General features: G+C 35.5%; 1 protein-coding gene across 10 annotated transcripts in view; it reads right to left on the bottom strand.

Annotated features, from left to right (window-relative positions):
• The window catches only part of dpy (dumpy), a 108,191-nt gene that overhangs the window by 80,167 nt on the left and 3,295 nt on the right, over positions 1-24,729 (bottom strand). For 9 of the 10 annotated variants that reach the window (XM_053767126.1, XM_053767135.1, XM_053767142.1 and 6 more), the window contains exons 2-19: positions 13,692-13,753; positions 12,755-12,956; positions 12,126-12,230; positions 11,921-12,037; positions 10,713-10,844; positions 10,439-10,554; positions 10,105-10,354; positions 9,359-9,624; positions 8,554-9,289; positions 7,276-8,448; positions 6,990-7,199; positions 5,986-6,279; positions 2,906-5,899; positions 1,837-2,508; positions 1,001-1,711; positions 646-837; positions 331-513; positions 120-251 (exon numbers count right to left, since the gene is read on the bottom strand). In XM_053767126.1, the coding sequence (XP_053623101.1) occupies positions 120-251; positions 331-513; positions 646-837; positions 1,001-1,711; positions 1,837-2,508; positions 2,906-5,899; positions 5,986-6,279; positions 6,990-7,199; positions 7,276-8,448; positions 8,554-9,289; positions 9,359-9,624; positions 10,105-10,354; positions 10,439-10,554; positions 10,713-10,844; positions 11,921-12,037; positions 12,126-12,230; positions 12,755-12,956; positions 13,692-13,748 (8,542 nt within the window). In that variant the 5' untranslated portion in view covers positions 13,749-13,753. The remainder of the gene's footprint in view (positions 1-119; positions 252-330; positions 514-645; positions 838-1,000; positions 1,712-1,836; positions 2,509-2,905; positions 5,900-5,985; positions 6,280-6,989; positions 7,200-7,275; positions 8,449-8,553; positions 9,290-9,358; positions 9,625-10,104; positions 10,355-10,438; positions 10,555-10,712; positions 10,845-11,920; positions 12,038-12,125; positions 12,231-12,754; positions 12,957-13,691; positions 13,754-24,729) is intronic. The other variant, XM_053767192.1, reaches the window with a different exon arrangement.

Raw genomic sequence — 24,729 nt, 5'->3', positions numbered from 1 at the left:
GACTTAGTTTCCAAAGAAAGCTTAGAGGCATCATGAAAAAATTTATGTCAAACTAACTGTTGCCACAGACCATTATACTTAGTAGGTAATTAAATAATATTTGTATTTTTAATACTCACATAAACAAACACCTTTTGAACATTTTTCATTTAAGGCACATTGTTCGTCACTGTTACAACGTGGTAAACACATTGAATCTTGACACATATGATCATTCTCACATTCTCCAGCTGACCCACATAGCCTTGGCACTGAAAAAATATGCAAAATGCGTTAATCTATATTTGTGCGTTAATAATAATATGTAATTGTTGGATAAATAATACTGACTTCTTACACACTCCACATCTTGATTTCCCGTAAAACCATATGGGCAACTACATTGCAGTACATGATTTTCAGAACGGCACAATGCATTTAAACCACAAGCCTTATCTACTTGACACGGATCTACGCATTGCCCATTGAAACATTTTTCCGAATTATCGCATTCTTCATCGACTAAGCACAAACCTATAACAAGAACATTTATTTTACTCTCATTATGTTTGAAAGTATAGTCTCTATAAGAAATTGAGGCATGTTTGAGTAACAAAGAAACCTCCAAACTTAAATTAAGGATTGTTATATTATTTTTGGCGTTACCTTTGCAAATGCCTTTATGGCAGTAGTGGTCACTAGGACATTCTGCTTTAAATGAACATGATGTTTCTTGAACTCTGCATCCTTTTTCTAAATCAGGATTACCAGTGTAACCTGGTTTACATTTGCATTGTCCAGTGTGTCTCAAAGACGTGCAAACTGCATTTTGTCCACATTTAACGTTCTCACAGGCATCTGAAAAGAAAATGTTTATTTCAGAAAATTAACAGTAAATAATATAATAATTTAGTCAAAAATGATAATGTCAACAAGTGTTATTATATAGCCTTAAACTCGAAAAACAACTAAAAGTACACGCCGCATTAATATTAAATAGTCTAATAATCTTAATACTAACCGGTACACTTTCTTATGCCATCTACAACAGTGCATCGAGCCACGGCAGGGCAGTCGCGGTTAAATCGACATTCTTGTGATTTACGACATCCTTCACCATATGGGTCTCCAACTGCACCCGGCGGACACAAGCATTCTGCTCGATTTCTTGTGTTTCTACATTCTGCAGCATTACCACATGGATTTTTTTCACACCAATTTATTTTAACACATCCTTTCATGGGATCTCCTGTATATCCAGGCTGACAATAGCATACTTGCTTATGATTTTCTGATGAACATACAGAATTATCTCCACAGTTATTTCCCATCAAACAGGCAATTTTACATATATTTTTATCGCACAGTTTATCATTAGGGCAATCTGCATTGATATCACATTGTTTTCTAGTACATCCTTGTAGGGGATCTCCGAAAAATCCTACCTTACAAGAACATATCGGTCGGTGGCCTTTACCAATACACACTGCTTGTCTTCCACACGGCTGTTTCTCACATACATCAATACACTGTGGTATTCCATTCCTTCCTTTAGAACATTGCTCTCTATCATCACAGTCATCATTGGATGTACAATGAATATCCTTGACGCAAATTCTATTCAAACAAAATTGGAAATCTGGACAAGTGTTATTACTGTCACAAGTAATCCTGCAGGTGTTTTGAATACATACTTGGTCGTTTAAACAATCTCTTGCATTTTTACATAATCCTAAAAAGATATCATAGTTTAATATAAAACTTAATACTTAATATTTATCAATAATGATTTGGTAAATGAAACAATTTCTCATGGAAACTATACATTTTTGTTTTCAAGTAGAGAAGTTATCTTACCAACGCATAGATTGTCAACACATTTTGTTCCTGAAGGACATCTAGTATCATCTGAACAATCTTGTATTGGAACACATCCTTGTACTGGATCTCCAGTGTAACCTGGCAAGCAGGTACAATGTCCTATATGGTTTCTAGACAAGCACCCAGCGTTTCTACCACATGCACGAGGTATGCTACAAGAATCTTTGCATTTGTAATTTACACATGCTTCTTCAGAGGGGCAGTCTGTATCCTTAGTACATTCAAATTTTGTACATTTTGTTAATGGGTCGCCATGACTATCAGGCGGACATTCACAGACAGGTCTATGTTTAACTACACTGCATACTGCACTTTTAACACAAGGTGATAATAGTTTATCGCAAGGATCAACACATTGTTTTTTAACGCATTTCGTTTTGTCTGCGCAATCATTATCCGAAAGACAATCTCCAGGCAATCTGCAATTACCACTGAGTGGATCTAATATAGTTCCATTAACGCAAGAGCAAGTATATGAACCAAGTGTGTTGATACAGTTAGAGTTTAATGGACATGGGTTATTCAGGCATTCATTCAAGTCTTCACATTTGTTATTTGATAAATCAAAACCAGATGGGCATGTGCATAGTGCCTTATGATTTTCAATTTTACAAGTCCCGCCTTGACATGCCAAATCTTCACATTTATCTGCAAAAATAAATATTATTAGAATTAAAACTTATGCTATCTATATTATTAAAGCATAAAGAGAAATAAGAAATAAAGTCGCGAGACACTCCTATCGCCTAGCGACTTAGTTCCTGTACAAATTTGTATTCCTCGATAGCCATATTATAAGGACGAATATGGTTAATAATAAAATGTCAAGTCGTACTTTATACATTAACACATTTAAATAATCAATTTAGCTTTATTATTAAATTAACAAGTAAAAATAAAGGGGAAAAAATAATAAACTATAAAAACAGATTTTCACATGTTTTTACAAAAAGACTTAGTCGTATGTGAACAAAACTTAAAAGGACAAACTAGACAATCTATGTGAGCCACAAAGCTAGTTATGTTTAGAAACAACTAATCTTACCTGAACATTTGTTTGTTTTAGAATTACAGTATTTTTCAGTAGTACAATCAGAATCTTCTACGCATTCTACTTTAAAACAACCAATTTTTTTATCAAATGGATTTCCCAAATATCCTTTTTGACAGGCACATGTTATTCGATGACTTACTACGGAGCAGATTGCATTGTAACCACAGGCTTTATTCTGGCAGGGATTAGCACATTTTCCGTTTATACATGCAAATGAGTCTTCGCATTGACTATCACGACGACATTGGTTAGGTAATAAGCAACCTGTTGCATAGGGATCACCGATTGCCCCTCCTGGGCATATACATTTAAAAGAGCCAGGAGTATCAAAACATTGAGCAGATGGATGACATGGATTAAGACTGCATTCATTAACATTTACACATTCGTCATTAATCATTTTATATCCAGATGAGCACTGACACTGCGTTCCTTTGCAAATCTGGTTATTTAGACAATCTGAATCTGCTTTGCAACCCGGTATACATATACCTAAGCTACAATGCTCTCCGTGTAAACAATTGCTGCTTGAATGACAAATCTTGTGACATTTATTATCACTACATTTTTCTCCGATAGCACAGCCCGCATTATCTCGACAAGGCACTTGGCACAACAGTCCAATACACATATGATCTGGTGGACAGTCAGATGATCTTACACAAGAACTAGGTTTTCTTATACAACCCTGTTGAGGTGTAGGTGTTCCTTCAAATCCTTCTGGACATTCACATTGAATATTATGATTTATTCTTGAACATATAGCATTTGGACCACAAACCCTCGTTGCTAAGCAAGGATTTGCACATTTATTATTTAGACAAGACTCATCGTTAGGGCAGTCTTCGTTACCTCTACATCCAATCAAACATTGATTTCCTACACAGGCTTGACCAATCCCACACTGAGAATGCTTGTTACATTGTGTGATACAGAGATTCTTTGCACATACTTCACCAGTATCACACTGACTTGAATGTTTACATGCCGTAAAACATTGGCCATTAGAACAAATATCACCATCGCAGTCTTGTTCACTTACACATTCTAAAACCCTTTTCTTACATGCCGTACCTCCTTGAGTATCTTCGTAACCATCAGGACATAAACAAATGGGTTTTCTATCAACAATTTTGCATAAAGAATTAATTCCGCACGCTCCATCGCAGGGATTAACACAACGTCCTTCAACGCAAGATGTTTCAATGGGACAGTCATAATCGCCGTTTGGACATTCACCTTGTGCTCGACAACCATCTTTATTTGGGTCTCCTATTAGTCCTTGTGGGCATTTACAAATATATGACGATAGTCGAGGTTCACATAAGGCTGTCTTATGGCATGGATTTGGATTACACGATTCAATTTTCCGGCAATTAACATCGGGCAATGGGTCTGCCTTATATCCACTAGGACACTGGCAATTGGTCTTATGATTTTCCGCTATACATACAGCATTTTCACCGCAAGAATCCTCATTACACGCGTTAATACACGTGTGTGTCATTCTGTTGCACAGTTCGTGGGATAAACAATCTGCATTGTAAATACATGGCACCGATTGGCATCCTTTTTCTAAGTCGTTAGGATCTCCTGTAAATGGTCCAGATGGGCACTGACATTTGGCAACATGGTTGTTAGTTACACATATTGCATTTGGCCCACATACTAATTGTTGACACGCTGGTACACATTTATTTATATTACCAACAGATTTACAAACTTCGTTTTCTCTACATTGTGCATCACCAGTGCATTCGTTTCTATTTATGGACAGACAGCCATCACGATCGTTTGGATTTCCAATAAAACCAGGTAAGCACTCACATTGACTCTTATGATTTCTAGAAACACACTTTGAATTTTGTGGACATGTGAATATTAAACAGTTATCTTCGCATTTTTTAACGCCAAGTACATCTTTTTGACAAGATTTATTATCATCGCAGTCACTATCGACTTCGCAATTTGGCGTTGATGGTTGTTCACAAGTTGAGCTAACAGGGTTCCATAAGAAACTATCTTTACACTCACATCGTGGACTCTTATCTACAATACGACATACTTCATTAGCGCTACAAGCAATAGCAGAGCATAAATCCAAGCACCTGTAGATAGAGCCATCAACTGGTATGCAAACTTGCTGATCTGAACAATCGCTATTTTCGCTGCATTCATAATCGTTAGGTTCTCTTTGCTTCAAATGACATCCCGTTTTAATATCAGTTGGTTTTCCTATATAGCCTTCAGCGCATACACAATGTGCTTGATGATTAGCTCCAATACACAAAGAATTCGGTCCACATTGTAATTTACTGCATGAATCCACACATTTTCGAGTACCTTTAGCAACTTGGAAGCATATTTCAGAATCTCTACAGTCACTATCCATCATACATTTGTCATCTGGGATACAGCCCTGCTGTAAATCATTTGGATTTCCAGAATGACCAGGGAGACATTGGCAAAGCCCTTCTTGGCATAATGATTTAGGCCCACACATTACAGTGCGACAAATATCCACACATTTAGATTTTTCACAAATATAACCATCTGGACATGTTGCGTTATGAGAGCAGGTGCATATGTTACCTTCTATGCATTTTGAAATCGATACCTGGGAACATAGTTCGTAAGGATTACCCACATAACGGCTTTTACAGATACAACTAAAACTTCCCGGAGTATTTATACATACGGCATTTTCGCCACATGGCTTCGAACTACATTCATCTATATCTGTACATTGTATATTGGGATTTCCTATGTAACCTGGAGGACATAAACATTCTACATGCGATCGAGTTTGTTGACAGACAGAATTCGAGCCACAACTAGTTTTAGCGCAAGTAATTTGTCTTCGTGGCAAACATTTCAAATATGGATTTCCCGTAAATCCTTTATTGCATTTGCAAGCATTAGTTTGACCATAGACACAGTGAGCATTCTCCCCACAATCAGGTTTACAAGCTGGAGGAGCAACAGCTGTAAAAAATATGAAAGAATATGTTATTATTCTGTAAATAAATATTGAAGATATTTGAATGAACATTCAAAATAATTGTACTTACGTGGCATACATAATAAATCAGGATTTCCAATAAAGAATGCGTTGCAAATGCATTTGCCACTTTCGTCGTCACAAGATGCCCCCACGCCACAAACAACACCTTCACATCGCTGTCGACAGCGGCCAGCGACACATGTCAGTGGATCCTCGCAAGGCTTGCCTGATCCACAAAGGTCAGTTCTACAAGAGCCTCCTGGGAATGGATTACCTACCATTCCCTCTGGACAAACACATGTCGGCCCTGTTTTCGATATAATACATTGTGCGCCAGTTCCACAGGAATATGTATCGCAACCTAAAACACGTTCAGAAAAGTATTAACGAATGTGAAGTTCACATTCTAGTTTTATAGAATATATGATATAAAAATGTAATTTCCTTGTATAATTCGTGATTAGCACAGTAGTGGTGACGCCAAATTACAACTTCTTAACGTCATGTGTAAGTCGATCGAAACAGATGTTTTAAAGGTTCAAAATATCGAAAAAATTGAAAACATCGAAATAATTGAAAACCTTCCCATGGAGGTATACATCATGCTTCTGTTTTATAAAAGTCATGTCAGATGCCTTCAGGCGACTTAAATAAAATCTGATATCAGTGTTAACGTTAACGCACTTGATAACAAAAAGAAGAACGCAAAAAAATAACTCGGTAATAAGTTGAAGCATTTATAGAAAACTAGCTGCTGCCCGCGGCTTCGCCCGCGTAAATTTTCCTGTTATTTTTCTGGGATAAAAAGTATCCTATATCCTTCTCCATATTATAAACTACATCTATGCAAAGTTTCAAGAAGATTGAGTATATAGAGCGTGGAGAGGTAACAAACAAACAAACTTACTTTCGCGTTTATAATATTAGTTAGGAGTTAGAATAGGATATAAATAGTATGCATATATTTTATAGTAAATAGTGTTATAACAATATTTTATAGTATATGCAAATTATTGTCAAAGAAAAATTGATATTAAAAATGTAAATTGTACAACTATAATTTGGACTTGCCTGATATGCATTTTCCTCCTTCAGGTTTGGTGTAGCCTGGATTGCAACGGCACCACGCGGCGTGGTCATCTACTTCACAAAAAGCATTGGAGCCACAAGACACAGTAGCACAAGGTGATATACAAGTGCGATTAATGCAAGACAAGGTATTTGGACATTCATTGTCTGAACTACATAGTTGTTTTTGAGTTGGTCCTTCCTCCATTGTACCTTAGAAATACAATATAAGTAATTAAAATATATATCTAGAACATAAGTAGAACAAACTACTTTTAAATATACTTACAACCGCTTTTATACGGATCTCCAACCATACTATCAGGGCAAACACATTGGTATCCACCTTTTTGGTCGTGACAAATAGCTCCATAAGCACACGGTGCACTGTGACATTCATTTCTATTGGTACATCCCGTGTATGGATCACCCTCGTACCCAGTCATACACATACATCTTGGAGGATCACTTGGAGTACATTTGGCATTTATTCCGCAGGTGAAGCGTTCACATGGACTTTTACATTTTTGACCATCAGTAACATCGAGATAAAATGGTGGAGGGCAAACACATTTTCCGGGCTGTATACATTTCTCATTTGGAAAGCAGTCTGAATCACTGATACAACGCTTTTGATTTAATGTACAATGTCCCGATACTGAATCCTTACCGTAACCTGGTGGGCATTTGCAAGTATAGGAGCCTACTGTATTTACACATTCCGCCCCAAATCCGCAGACTGGCTGTCCTGATGTACATTCATTTATATCTTCACAAGCCCCATCTACAGTCTGCGTATAACCCACAGGACAAGCGCAATAACTTACTTCGTCGGAAATTTTGATGCATTCTGCACCTTTGCCACATTTATTATCCTTTGTACAACCAGATAATACACAGTTACCGTCTACTAATTTGTAAGGCGGTTGACATTGGCAGCTTACATCATTACACATTTCACATAAATTGTAGGGATTACCACTATAATCGATTGGACATTTACATTCATAGCTGCCGGGCAAGTTTTTACAAATGGCGTTTAGTCCACAAGGTGAGCGAACATGTTGAGTGCATTCATTAACATCTTCACATAACCCGCTTTCTTTGTTCCGCGAGAAACCTTGAGAACAAATGCAAACGTTTTCGCCATCGTGTAAAACACATTGTTCACCCTGCGGGCACGGATGAATACTGCTGCATCCACTTAGCATTTGAACTGCTATACAACCTTCAATATAAGGATCTCCACTAAAACTACCAGGACACTCGCATTGAAACAATCCTGGTAAATTTTTACATACAGCACCAGGTCCGCAAGGATTTACGTCGCATTCATTTATATCTTGACATCCGCTGGGTAATAACGGATCTCCAGTAAAGCCACTTCGACAAGTGCAAAGAGCAGTTTGCTCATTCAACAGGCATTCTGAATTACTTCCACATTGTAGAGTTTCGCAGGGATCTGCAAATCAAATATCATTATTTTTAATATATTCGCAAAAAAACATAATCAAAATTAAATAACTATAATCGACTTTTAAGATATTAAGAAAATTTTAATACTTACGTCGGCATTCATTTCCCACGTTCGGCTCTGGGCATAAACATCTAGAATTCGGGTCACATAAAGCATTTCCGGGACAATCATTGTCACTTTCACATAAAAGAATTTCAGAACATCGTATTTTAGGATCTGGGTCTGGTACAGTACTTTCGGGACATTCACATACAAAAGAACCTTCTTTATTAATACAATCTGCGCCAACTCCACATGTTCCATCGATCTGGCATTCATCAATATCCGAACACTGTTTAAATGCGTCTCCTGTATATCCTTCAGGACAATGGCAGGCGAAACTTCCGAGGCTATTAATACATCGCGCATTTGTTCCACATTTACCCACTGGCCCAATTGATGTGTCGCATTCATCGATATCGATACATCCTGCTGCTATATCATTGGGGTCGAATGTCCATCCTTCTTCGCAGACACAATACGCCTCAGCGCCATCCGGTTTGCAATATGCGTGCTCCCCGCATTTAACGTCCTCACATGGAGCGCGGCATGTTATTTGTGGTGGAGAGCCAATAAATCCTGCTGTACATTCACAGTTATATCCACCGAGTGTATTTACACATAAAGCGTTCTCACCGCAAATACCAGCTTTAGTAGAACATTCATCAATATCAAAGCAAATAGATCCTTTGGCATCAAATCCTTCTTTACAAAAACATTGATTTTCAATACATTCAGCATTATTTGTACAATCAAAGTTTGATTTACATAACGTATTTACGTCGACCTGAAACAATACTTCTATGAAACAATATTCTCTCGAAACAAAACAATAAGTTTTGAATCTTTACAGTACCTGTTCACAAGCTATTTGTGGAGATGGTTTTGCCCTATATCCTTGGGGGCATATGCAGTTGTAACCTGGTGCTGCGTTATCACACACGGCAGAAGTGCCACACGGTCGTTCAAGGGTTTTGCACTCATCCACATCTTGGCAACCGCCTGGCACTCGAGCATCTCCCGTGTACTCCGGCCCGCACGTGCATATGTAGCTGCCGAGTGTGTTGGTGCACACGGCATGTTCACTGCACACAGCTTCGCTATTCTTACATTCATCCACGTCTGGTGTAACAAATAACGAACTTCAAATTACATTTGCCACCTGTGGCGTCAATAACATGTATACATACGCAGGTAGTAGTAGGTACGCCAACAGCCACTATGAAGAGGAAAAGAAGAGGATACACACAGACGATTGAAACTGTGTTAGAAAAGACCACCGTACTGAAGACAAGAAGAATAAAAAGAAGTTTTGGTATCGTCTGATGATATGTTGAATTCATATAATATCTGTCGTCAAAAATTTCTCAGTTGCCGACGATAAAAACGACGCCCTGTGCTGAAATGTCAATTACTTTCACGTAATTTATCTTTAAATGTTTTAAGATGTTATATGTTAGTGAAAGCGTGAAGCTACCGCGCGTCCAGATGCGGTAGTACTCTGCGCCTCAAAGTTAAACAAGTAGTAAAGCGTTAGACCACAGAAGACAAGATTTTGTTAGCTTTCTTCACACCTACTGGCGCACCTTGTCAAAATCTTACCAATACACTCCACATCGGGGTCGCCTTCAAAACCTGGTGGACAAACACAGCGGTAGGCGCCAGGAAGGTTTTCACAGAGGGCTCCGCGGCCGCATGAAGCTCGTGCGCACTCGTCATGGTCCCGACAGGCGACGCGGGGGTCGCCCTCGAAGCCGGCAGGACAACTGCACTCGTACCCGCCGTCCAGGTTGCGGCACACCGCGCCCGTGCCGCACGCGGATACACTGACACACTCATCCACGTCCACGCACTAATAGATAACCAATTGCATAAATATTTTTATATTTTACTGCGAACCAATATCTTATACATTTTAAAAAAACTTTTTGCTTACGCCATCAAATCCATTTCCAGTGTAACCAACTTGACATGAACATGTGTAATTTCCTGGATAGTTCTGGCACACAGCGTTGGCTCCACAAGCTCCGGGGCGACGACATTCGTCAATATCTACAAAACGATCATACAACTTAAGATAAAATGAAACTACGTTTTTAATGGTCTTGTTATTTCCATATTTGATGTTCAGAATCATACTTCGTACATATGTATTCAGAATTTTGCTTTTATTCGCTTAAAAAGTAGTAGGTAACTTATTTTATCATTACCTCGACACTCTTCTTCGCCGTCGCCTTCAAAGCCTCGATTACATTTGCAGATAAAATGCGCGGGCAAATTGCAACATTCCGCGTTTTGGACGCATCTTGATGCTATCGCAGGGTCTTCGCACTCGTTTATGTCTAAAATAAAAATTATTCACGTCAAAAAGTAAACAACCCGCTCGTCGACAATGTACCAATAATATCATCATCACTATATTAATAAATACATACTATGAAACAGTAGAAAAAATCTGTACAATGAATATATTTACATAAAAATAAAAATAGGCGATAGAGTCATAGTAACAGAGTAAGAATTTGAAAAAAAATCTGTCTGTTTGTCGTTTGTACACGCTAATCTTCGGAAATACTGGACGGATTTGAATGAAACTTTTTTTTTTGTTATATAGCTATTAAGCCTGGGCAACATATAGGGCAAATAATAGTAAATGATTATGAAAACTGGAACACCTGATGAAGAACAATACAGCTAAACTATAGGAAATATAGAAAAAAATGACGCCCTACCAAAAGTTGATCAGTCTGATGAGCATTTTCTGTTGAAGTATAAAAATTGAAGATCTAGAACACCTGATGCAGACCCATGATGTTGCAGCTAAATATACAACTATAGGAAATATAAAAATAACGACTTAATAAAAATTTACCAGTTTGATGAACATTTTCTATTGAGGCAAAAAAATCGAAAATTGGAATACCTGATGCAGACCCAAGATGGTATAGCTAAACTACAGGAAATATACAAATGATGCCCTAATAAAAGTCGTTCAGTCTGATGGACATTTTCTGTTGGGATATAAAAATCAAAGATTTAGAACACCTGATGCTAACATAAATGATAGTCCAGCAAAATTATAGGAAATACAGAAATGACGCCTTGACAAGTTGTTCAGCCTGACGAGCATTTCCTGTTGATGTATAAAAATCGAAGATGTGGAACACCTGATGTAGTCTCATAATGGCCAGCTAAATTATGGGAAATATATATTTCAGTCGTATGAGCATCTTCTGTATAGGTATCGTCACGCCTTGTCTGTACGGTTAAATTTCTCTAATAATTTTGACTCCTTACCAAAAATTATTCGGCCACGCGAACGAAGTCGCAGGCATCAGCTAGTAATAAATAAATTACACAATAAAATATATAATATGTAAACATACAGAGATATACATATATATAATCTGAAATTAACCTCTGCATGTGAATCCGTCGCCTTCATAGCCAGGGAAGCAAGAACATTGAAAGCTCCCCACGGTATTTGTACAGTGAGCGAAGACATCGCATGGTCTATCTTTACATTCATTCACATCTGAAAGTTGAAACAAAGTCTATAATAATTCAACAGTTTGTTCTGTGTATGTATGTTTGTCTGCACTGTTAGATAACGGTAAACGAACCGAGGTCCTGGCAGTTGCAGCCGCCGAAACCATCGTTGCAATGGCACACACCGTTCAGACAAGCACCATTTATACATTGTGCGCCATCTTCTTTGGTACAGTCATCTAAAATTATACAAAAAATAATTTAATAAAATCCTTTAATCTAATCATTTAACTTATTCACTCATTATAAATATTTCAAAAGGAAAAAGACCACAGACATTGTATTGTATTTATGCAGTTATATAATTTGAGCCTCCATGGTAAAAACCCAAATAAACAATACCTACTGGCTGAATTACGTTTGGGCTCAAGAAACTGAAAATGACAATGAACAAAAAGTTCATTTAGGGTTAGGAGTCGGTAAGGAAATGGTGCAAACGCTTTTATTACAGTAGGTACAACAAAGTTATGGATGAGCTCATAATAAGCGTATATTCAAATGATATCATTTGCATTCAGTTACAATTGTATATGGAAAATGTGTTTTTACGTCTTTAAAGTATGGTTTTTCTTATTTGTAAACCTAAAAGTTTAAACGGGTTTGAAAATGCGATATTGGCATCTCGGTAAATTAACTATAGAATATATAATACAAAATTTGTCTCAAGTTGTTAATAATGTGATTATGGAAAATAGGAACTTACCTGTGCATTTTAACTCTGACTTGAGTTCGTCGGATGCCTTATAACAATCAGGCACGCCGTCGCATAATTTAGATAATTCGTATAACTGTAATATTTGTGTTGATTCGTTTACTTGACAGCCAAAATAGCCGTCTTCTAAATTTAAGAAAAATACTTCTCGTTTTATTCCTAAACCTATTCCATATTGGCTTTGTGTCGCTACCTGTGGAAAAATATAAATGTTTCACCATATATACAAAAAATAATCACTTTCAAGAATCTTATGTATCATCTACTATACATATAATTATTTAACTATTTCTATTACTAGTTCATCAATAAAGTACACATAAAATACTAAAACCGAAGACTTGTTTTATAAACTATGTGATAACACTTAGTATGAATAGGAAGGCTTCAGGATTTGTATTTTATTCAAAAGACTCATGTCTATTTATTAGAAATATTTAGGTTGCCATGTATTTAATGGCAAAGATAAAGTAAAGCTATTCTTCATTTCATGATTTGTGTCAAGCAATCTTTGTTCTAAGTTAATTAATGCCAAGTACTGAATTGAGAATACTCTGTAGATTATATTTTGATTATTTGATACAAACAAAATAGAAAAATAGATACTTTCAACTAAACAGGGTTTTATTTATTGAATTTATTTTTGGGATATTACAATTCGTTATTTGACGTACTGTTACAAAATTCCCACCTGTTAGCCTTATGGCAATCAATTGCATTATACAAAATTCGGAGCGACAAAATACAGTAAAAAGACATCCCTACATTGGATACTTACCTAAGATCGACATTGTACATATATGTTTCGAGTATTAATTTCCAATGAATATACTTATTTTTCATACAATAAAGTTATTACAAACTAAACTGAAAAAAAATTACTCACAAATGAAATAAGTAATTAATTAAAATAGAACTATGTACTTACATGTGTCGTTGTGACTAAAAGCGTCCAAACCACGAGCGGTAAGGTGTCTATATGCATGGTCTCTGCAACAACAGAACATAAATATTAGTTAAATAATCAATATCTTTAGAATTACTTAATTAAATTAACTAATCTAGTCAACAAACTATGGTTGCTCTATCTATGTGAGCTCTCTCTACGAGTATTTACAGTGAGTCTCTAACTAATAAATTATGATTAAGATTAATCAATCAATACATATAATAAAACTGTAGAAAAAAAATCCTGTACATTGAATAAATTTACATAAAAATAAGATAGAGTGACAGCAACAGAGTAAGAATTTGAAAAAAACATTTTGTCTATTTGTCTGTCTGTTGTCTGTTTCTGTGTGTACGCTAATCTTCCGAACTACTGGACTGACTATCTTTTTTGTTATATAGCTATTAAGCCTGGGCAACATATAGGGTATAAATTATTTTGAAAACTGGAACACCCGATGGACAACAATGATGGTACAGCTAAACTATAGGGAATATAGAAATTACGACTTAACAAAAATTGTTCAGTCTGATGAGCATTTTCTGCGTAGATATAAAAATCGAAGATCTGGGACACCTGATGTAGACCCATGATGGTGCAGCTATAGGGAATATAGAAATAATCTGAAGAAGAGTCAATAATAGTTGTGCTAAACTATAGAAAGTATACTTTTTCAGTCTGATTAGCATTTTCTGTAGGTATCGTTACATTTGTCTGTATAATTAAATTTCTGTAATAGTTTTGACTCCTTACCAAAAATTATTCGGCCACGCGAACGAAGTCGCAGGCATCAGCTAGTTTACGATAAGAAGACATCAAGCACAGAAGAATTTTTATTTTTATTTTTATTTTTATTTAAACGATTGGCATGGATTTAAATAAAGTCTACAAACGCTGCGACCTCCTATCATTTCTAAATTGATTATTTATTTGGGATAATAAAGCATAAAAATAATCTCGTCCAGGGTGGATGGTTAACTCTAAGGTGGGGTTACCTCCCTTTTCTGCCATTTATGAGGAAATTAAACATACAAAAGAATCTTAGGTTATGTACCCAAGATTATATATAAATATTTTTGTTTTATTGTAGATTTTAGGTACCCAGTGAACATTTTTCACCATTCATACATCGAGCTAACAAACAATCAGTAAACGGTAATTCTGACGTTCATTTGAAGAATATTTGTAAATAATAGAGAGTAAAACTTTCCGGCGTGAAAAAGGTCTTAACAGACAGACGGTCAGCCAGACAAACAACGTAATGATGCTATAAGCAAAACAATAGATATGTTTCCTTTCAAGCCCTAAAAAGATAATTTTATTATGACCATTTATAATTGTTGTATACGTGCTAAGAACCTCCCATGACATAACTTATATCAATCTGTTATTTTCTTTGATTTGTAACTAACAGTACTTATCTGTTTGAAGATCCATTGAGGAGTTATGATCATAATGAATCATTAAACCTAGCAGTTGCCGGCGCTCAGGTTATTGTTTAGAGAATTAACGTTACTTGTTAAAGTAACGTTACGTTAACGTTGAAATTATTCTTAGCAAGTAACACTTCTGTTTACAATTGCCCACGCGCGAAAAGGCGAAGGCTTTGCCTCGCGAGGTCAGATAACTGTGTGTGTGCGGTATTTTGGTCGGCAGCTTATATCATATCATACTCAAAATATTGCCCGCTGACCACTAAATACTGATATTTTTTTTTTATGATTTATTATTATTATTAATTTTTGATTGCTAATTAAATAAATTTAGTATTGCATTAATATAGAGGTATATACCTATACCAGACTTTTTACAAGCTTTTTTTAGACGCACGTCTTTTAGTATAAACTTCCAGTGTAAAGTATTTTTCATATATAGATTATTTCTTGTAAGATCAAATGTAAAGTTATATGTTTAGTTTTAACATATATAGTCTACGTACTCAAGATAAGAAATAATTACACGAATTTGAATTCGTCTGTAACAGATAAGTAATTTTATAAAACTAGCTGCAGCTTGTGATATCTCAATGACGTATTTAAGTTTTGCATTTATATTGTAATAGGCAAACCTTTAAAAATTATATGTAACTATAACAAGCAACCGGTCATGCAAAGATTTTAATCTCCAACCATAAATTTTATGGGCAAAATATATCCAAAAACTTTCACTCTTGAATATAAGTATTCAAGAGTGAAAGTTTTTGGATGTTTAACTAGCTTCAATATACTTAGTTCCAATAAATAATTCGATCGAAGGAATTTGTAAAGCTATACTATAATCAGTAAAGTTTTCAAACAAGGATAAAAGACTTTCCATTCGCTTTACATATATATAGAGACCATGTCAATTTTATGCCTAGTATTGTATAGGAACTGAATATATAACTTGAATATTAGGAATTATGAACATATGTTCATAATTCCTAATATTCAAGTTATTCCGGGATATATCCAGTAACAGAAAATAAGCTACATTTTACTTTATAATATATTGTATACCAAATGTCATCAGAATCCGCCTAATCTATTGTGCGTGGTTACATAAGAAACATCCAAACTTTCTGAATTAATATTAGAGTACATTTTATTTAAAAATACTAGAGTTTGACGACTGCAGATTGGCGACGACGATCGGCATCAACGGTACTGGCCTTATTTGACAATGAGGTCATTCCAATATGCAATGTCCTTATAAGAATTTCAATGCTTGGAAAATTTTTACTCAACTCAATACATTGAACAAAATCTTTATTTTTAACAATAATAGTATAATGACCAGATGTAGACCTCCTTAAACATCCATACGGCGACTAAAAGAATCTAGAGATATTAGTCTTTGCTTTGTCTCTGGCCTCTGCCTCGTGCCCACGGAAAACAACCGCCTCTATAAAATTTTATTTTGCTCCATGGGTGGACGGGGCGCGGCTGAATAATAATTATAATTAAGATAAGTACATTCGAAAAGCTTTTTGGAAAGTATACAAAGATGACTAGAACAAATGCCCCGTCTGAAGAAAGAGAAAGCGATCAAAAATCAAGTGTAGTGTGTGCACAAATCGTGCAATCATCTTAAGAGAACGCTTGATATGAGTGATAGATCTTACGTCATGAAATTTTAAGTAGAGATATGGATTCGCGTGTACAGACGGAATGTATTGATGCGCGTTCACAAAACACGTCCACGCCCCGCGGCCGCTGCTTGCTTCGCTTGCACCATTCACTTTCACGCGCCGACGTCGCCAGCTATCGCATTGTCAACTACAGCGAGTACATGTACTCACGGAAAGTGGGCTGCGAGTGCAAACAATGCATCGCCAATTTCTCTCTGATGACTAGGTATTCCATTTGTATCAATTTTCGCATCTGAATGGCACGATATCCACGGCTTACTGATCCATATGTTTTTGACCAAGATGTTTTTGGACTCCCATATTGGTTCAATAACTTGGTTAAATCTCTTGTTTTTAGTAGGTGTTTTATAAAAAATAAAATCGTTTTAATTAGTATGTTAGATATATTAGAGTTGTTAGCAAGGAACCTTACCTACGTGGCCATATATAATTGAATGACAATAATCTAGAATGAAGCGAAAAGTGACTTAGAAAGTTCAGTTTGTCCTTGACGCCGCTGGTAAGGTAACCCGTTCTACCGGTTGCTTAGTATATCAGAAAAACTACGCTTGTTGATGGAGTCTTAACAATAGATTAAGGTTGAACGGCATTTGAACTTTGTATCTTTGCGGTTATTCAACCAATTTGGCGACACATTCCATTAGAATTAACATATTGGGATGTACCAACTAACTCGTACAGTTAAATTCCCATTGGCATTGGCATTGACCTCAATGCTACATAAGCAGTGGTAATAGCTGCGAATTTGCTATATATTTGGGTACGCTCAGATATATAGACTGGTACACTACGTAAGGTAATGATTGTTTCCAATATAATTGGCAATAGCTGAATATTAAAGCCAGTGGTATCAATGCAAATTGACGCTACTGGCAATAGTAAATCGTTAAGATTGAATGGTGTCTTTTGTTACGGGATATAAGATTTGAATAAAATAGGTAGACAAGTGATATTTTATCGTACCTCGTTTTAGCCAATTGGTAGAATATACAATGCAGTCGTGTCGTGTCACAGGTATAAGTTTTTCATTGCCTCCATAGTTCGCCATATCATCTTCTCCTTCCGCTACAGACCGTTCTTAAATGTATAGCGTTCTAAATATCGCAATGTGTATATAAATAAGAAGTATATGTAATATAAGTATATAAATAAGAAGTATATGGTAATCTGACAAAATCAGATTACTTTTTAACGCGTTGATTTCTTCATAAATAAAAGACACCGAATTTGAAAAAAAAAATTTAAGCGTTCCTGAGAAAAAGGATCTTGACAGACCACGAAGTGACTCATAGGCGCAGAACTATAAAAAAAATACATCCTAATATTCCTAATTAAAAATAACTGTACAATCCATAGATAAAAGAAATATGGTACAATATATGGAGAAAAAATGTTTTAAATTAAACTCTTGTTAATTTGATATCATTCGAACGCGAAAGAATATTACACAAATTGTTTTCTCGTTGATGTGCACTATCTATATAAGCTTTTTAACTTTTTCAACAGTTTCCTACCCCCACTTATAAAATATACTAAAATTTGTTTTATGTTTCTTTTTTTTATGTTCGATAAAAACTTTAAAAAATATAGGATAATATAAGATAACCGTTTTACAGATTTTCTCACTAGCTTTGGACCAGTTTCGCTTATTCTAAATGATACCTATATGACTATGAAATAATTCGGCCGAATTGGCATGATCATAATAGGTCAGTGGTTAAGAGCACTTTCCCAATTTTGTCCTGTGAAAACTTGGCCCGATTGGGTTGTGGCAAAAATATAATTTTTTTTTTAAACAATCGAGTCGATAGACAGGGTCTCTGAACTGGATTTTAAATGCCACATTCGGTTTTTCCGTTTTCATACGTCTGTCTGTCCGTAGACCTGCACAGCAAGACTTTTAGTCTAATTGACTTGAAATTAATTACACATAAAATATTTTATTGTAGGTGTCAACTTTTAAATCGATACGATCACTGCGGCATGATGACTCATACCGCAGTGATCGTATCGTTTTAAAAATACACCACTATTCTATCACGGATTTCCGCAGCAGACATCTCATAAACATAAACTGGAAAGTCTGTTAGTGACTACAGTAGCTTGTAGACTTTAAATATTCGTGTAATAATTTTGTCTTTCTTATAGTTGCTCTCTCATCCCTCCATGTTCCCGCTTTCATTTAGATGCTAGTTTAGATGCTAATGCTATCTCACAATGCTATCTCTATTTGAACGATTATTGTTAACTGGTAGAGAATGCCTTAAAGTGCAGCATTGATACATATTTTTTCCTACTATTGTGCAATATCCGTTTATAATTATCCAACCGGCCGCCTACATGACGTCAACCCTCTTTAGGAATGCTATTGTTGCCTATCAGCTGTCAGGGATATGTGTTCCTTAATCGATTCGTATGATATCCACGGATATGGAGTTAATTGTGTTTCACATCGATATATATATATAAATAAATAAATAAATAAATATATATATATATATATATATATTTACCATATATTTACCATTATTGTAAGTAACAATAATGGTAAGCCGATCTGGCATGATAGGGACCAACACTGTTCAAATGAGTTTCTTTCGGCATTTCTTCTCAGCAGTGGTCGTTCCGAAATGCCAGTAGTTTGTAGCTTGTGAGAAATAACTATAAATATAAAGATTGACGAGAAAAAGTGCCTGTGAAGGTCTAATTTCTGAATAAATTATTTGAATTCGAATTTGAATTTGAGAGTGGTCCTATACTAGGGCGGACCACGCCCGGCGTAGGCAGCAAATTGATGTTAGTAATCTTTTTCTTTCTTGCATTATCTAAATCTTTGCTAAAAATACATAGTTTTATTTGTCTGGGTCAGAAAATATAACAGATCGAACGAGTTACTTTGACTTAATAAATATAAATATTAATACAAGTATAGATTGGTATGGAAGTGGTGTGGAATATATATGACTAGATACAGTTTATACTGGATCACGTGTGACAGAATACCGATAACGAAGCCGTCTATGGAAAGAGATCGAGCGGTGCGTGCGGCCGAGTTCCGGTGCGCTGGCGGCGGCGGTGACCGGCGCACGCGCACGGAATATATAAACACTCTTGACTTAACAAACCTTTTGTAGTCAAGGCATTATTTTCTCATATACAGGATGCTGTCGCCTTATTATTATTGTTATTCACAGACTTCGATATTTTTTAATGAGTCATCAATCAATATTCCTTTGCAGACTGCGATAACACATTTTGAATGGGCAATTCAATTTTTGTTTCTATCGAGTGTTCCGGACTTTTGACATCAGTGAAAATAAACTAGATATTCATGGAAAATATTTATTTTTTCCATGATTGATCGGTTGCTCAAACATCTGAGCTATACCACAAAAGGTAAAAAGAAATAGGTATCTGCCTCTATTATATAGCTAGAAATATTTTAAGAATACTGAAAACCATCCAAACTTTCAAGATTGGTAGGTAAATACCACAAAAGGTAAAAAGAAATAGGTATCTGCCTCTATTATATAGCTAGAAATATTTTAAGAATACTGAAAACCATCCAAACTTTCAAGATTGGTAGGTAAAAAATCTTCTATCCCATTATATATTAAATATATATATATATATATATAATAGGAAAAATCACACAGATTGAACTAGCCCCAAGTATATATATAATAGGAAAAATCACACAGATTGAACTAGCCCCAAAGTAAGTACGAGACTTGTGTTATGGGATACTAACTCAACGATACTATATTTTATAACAAATATATATATATAGATAAACATCCAAGACCCGGGCCAATCAGAAAAAGATCATTTTCCATCATGATCCGACCGGGCATTGAACCCGGGACCTCTCGGTTCGGAGGCAAGCACTTTACCACTGCGCCACCGAGGTCGTTATCATACAAATTATGCGGTTATTAGAATATACGTATAAACGTAAGCTGCTAAATGTAGCAGCACATCTGTATTTATAGTTACGATTAACACATAATCGAATGTGGCCTCACGCTGTGCTCACCTACATTATATAATATGGACACTTAATCTGTCCCTATGTGTTGAGCTTGAACATTGATTCGTCTACTGTTAAACGTAAAAATGGATCTGTATATAAATTACTGATTCAGAAGATAAAAGAAGAGTAGTTTAGATGAGATTAAATTGAGATATTTTAGTCAGGAGTTTATAGTTTACCTCACAATCCTCACATAATCACATTATAATGCCATAACGACGCGGAGCCCTAATGGAGGCAAACATGTGTAAAGAATTCTCCCATACGTTGAAGATTGATGGTTGCTGCGTGAGAATATGGGATGGATTCTAGTATTATAGTGGTATATTACGGAATGATATAACGGGGCAATGTCGCCAGCCGAAGCTTCCCACATTAACTAACGAAGAAATAGAAATATTACTTGTGTGTTTACCAAGTTCAACTGGTACTTTCATTATCATCATCTATTTTAATGTTCCCACTGATGGACACTAGCCTTCCTCATCGATGATTCACAATACTTGCCAAATTTGAATTGCTAGCAACTTTATTCAACTGTTATTTCAACAGAACTCATGGAATTCCAAGAGTGATGAGCAAGAACGCATTTTATAGCCGCACGTCTTATACTCGCTGGTAATAAAAATCGATCAAGAAATTGAATTGCTCTATTTATAAAAGATGAACGAACATGAATCTAAGTTTGATATCACCGATACTTTCATACTCCAGGAGCAATTTTAGACAACATCTACGTCCAGAGCACCGTTAAGATGAAATGACAATAAGATGTCATTTTAATTTTCAACAAAATTCATCAAATACTTTCTGAGATCTAGGTGGCTCATCATCATCACCAGATATTTCGATTGCAGAACCACCTTTACATTGACATAATTTTGGGTATGTTGATGTACATATTCCAGGATATGTGGTACAAAATATCTTTCTTTATGGAAAAAATGAAGCCCCCCCCCCTCCTTTTAAAATCTGAAGACGCTTCTCAGTCCCATCAGTCCAAACGTACGCTGCGGTTATAAAAAATCGCTTTTGTTAAAATTGCTTGTTGATAAACGAGGTTATTGTCATTTAGTTTATAAATATTTATTTAAAATAAATTTTATTTATTCAATTCAATCTTTCTACGAAAGCCTCATTAATTGGATCGCATAGGGTCGGGCGACGACCGCAGGCCGACAGGTGCGCGGGCGGCCGATGGGACGCCATGTGCTGGTCGCAATCGGAACCCTACCTGTCTCGCACCCGACATAACTATAGTGTTACATTTATTTTGACATTGGCACCCGCTGTGTCGCATGACATGCTACAGTAAAACATTTTATATAACGGTTATTTTATATCTTGAAACTAAAAATAAACACTGTTGCAATTTATGTTTCATATGTAAAGTCTGTATAAATAGTAATAGTGATCTCTACTTCTGTGATAGGGTCGTATAATTATAATATGATTTGTCTTTCTGATTTTAAAATGATGTAATTGATTTGTGTTATAGTTAAATTACACTTATAACTACATTATAGTTATTATTCATATTTCATGCTTTAATTTCCTCAACATTCAGCGTCGAAAACAAAATAATTGCGACCTTTTGCGTAATTTTTGATAAACAAAAAATAACTGTAACTACAGTACGTTATAAAGGTTCAAAGTAACCATTTAATATGTCTACTTAGCAGTAACTTAACGGCAACATTGTTACTCGGCAAATTAATTATAAAAATATTAAAATAACCCAATGTTTGAGATGGCGTGTGAAGTCTCAACGCAGAAATAATGGTATCTATTTCGAAATGTTAGAAAAAAGCCTTCTTGATCCGTTTGCCGATTACAAGTAACCGCTTTGTGGGAACAGATTGCGCTAGAACAAAGGGGCCTTGGAGCACCAAGCATTTGTTTGAGGCGCCACGCTCGGGTGGCGCTCGGCTTGCTACCTACTCATCGTGTGCCGTCTCATCGTCACTTAGGCATTTTAGCAATACCAGAACGTATAACCTTTTTTGAACAGTCATATGTTCTAGCTATCAGGTTGCTAAAAATAGTACTATCTGCGCCACGAAGTTCTTCGTGATAAAAAATACCTACCTACCCTATTTTTGTTCTAGATTATATTTTACTGGCCATGCATCAACATATTGTTTTGTATATTTTGCGTGTTTGAGCAATATACATTTATAACTACATCCAGAGATAAACACACGAATCCAAAGTTCTGAATGTGTAATGTCACTAGACCCTCTTCCTACTATCTTGACTCTTGAGATATATATAAATTGTATATTCAGGACACGCGATGAGATTCATCATCGGCTCATGGCTTAGCTATTACCTATAATATACATATTCAGGGTAACACAATGTTAGCTTTGCAGGCACAGTAAGGAGAATACAAAAGTCGTTTTTGATAAATATTGTAATATTTTAATAAATGTGCTGGAGTAAGAATATGGTCCCGAGCGACCAACATAGGCACAGTACGAGAGAACGCTCGTGCGTGGTTCTAATGGAATATATATTTTTTATAATTACTTGTACCATCATATTCCTTTACACTGTATAAACGTAATCAGTCACCATAGAATCAGTAGGTACTACGTACAACAGTACCTATTAATTGCATGTCAGTCACTAATACAATTTCAGTTACTATGCCAACAAATATTTTTGCTGCTGGAGTCATTCATTATTATTCTAAAACTATTACCGTCTATATTGCAATGAAAACGTCTTGGCTAATTAGCTTTCTAAGAGAATTACAATGAATAGGCGAGGTAGCTAACCTACAGAAAAGAAACAACGTTGCCACAGCGTATTGTTGACTAAATATTCATTTATGGTAAACTATAACCAAGGCTAGCCGACACGTAATGAACCATTGATTTTATTGATTTAACTCACTAAAAACCTTGAGTCGCTTATAAAGTTTTAAATAAACATATAAACTGCATTAAAATTATATTTATTCTGTATTTCAAAATTCATTAGTGGACATTGACTTAATTTCTAGTATTCTAATTTTTATTGGTTCTTTTTAGGGATCCGTACCTCAAAAGTAATATCGGGACTCTTATAGGATAACTTCACTGTTAGTCTGTCAGTCCGTCCATCAAGACCATTTTTCATTTTTCTCAAAAAATCAGACTATCACACAATTCATAAAAATGTTCGAACATATTTTATGCTTAGGATGTTTTTTATCTCTCTCTGTTTAAGTAATATAAAGTAATGTAAGGCGACAAATAACTAAAATATTTTACCCGTAATTACCATTCTAGTATTCATCAACGCCAAATGACACTAGAAATTTACATAAAAATTTTCTAATGTCATTCTAAAATTTTTACCAAAAAATATATTATTGTCTTGTAATAATACACTACGGCTGTACCATAGAAAAATATTATTACAAGATGTAGATAGATAGATTTTCAACTAGTAAACTCTCTATCATTTATCGCGAAAATAGGCATCGTTTCCACGGGTAAGTAATTTCCACTCGGGCAAAGCAGCGGCTGCCCTATAGGCTATAACGGACCTCTAAAATATATGTAAATCGTAATTATATTTATTTAAGTAGTTAGTATTCATGTAGGACATTCAATGACAATTATAATGGTTTACCCTGTTATCCATAATAAAGTTAAAATAAAAAATACTCTTAGCTAAAATATGTCACTATCTCACTTTATAATATTTGAAATGGACAGAAAGATTATAATATTTGATCAAATCTTTTATTTTCTATTAATTTACACGTACATTTACTTATATTTGACGACCTCGGTGGCGCAGTGGTAAGATTCTTGCCACTGAACCGAGAGGTCCCGGGTTCGATCCCCGGTCGGGTCATG

Source organism: Plodia interpunctella, chromosome 3, assembly GCF_027563975.2.
Source record: "Plodia interpunctella isolate USDA-ARS_2022_Savannah chromosome 3, ilPloInte3.2, whole genome shotgun sequence".
Lineage (NCBI taxonomy): Eukaryota > Metazoa > Arthropoda > Insecta > Lepidoptera > Pyralidae > Plodia > Plodia interpunctella.
This window is presented reverse-complemented; position numbering and strand designations above follow the sequence as displayed.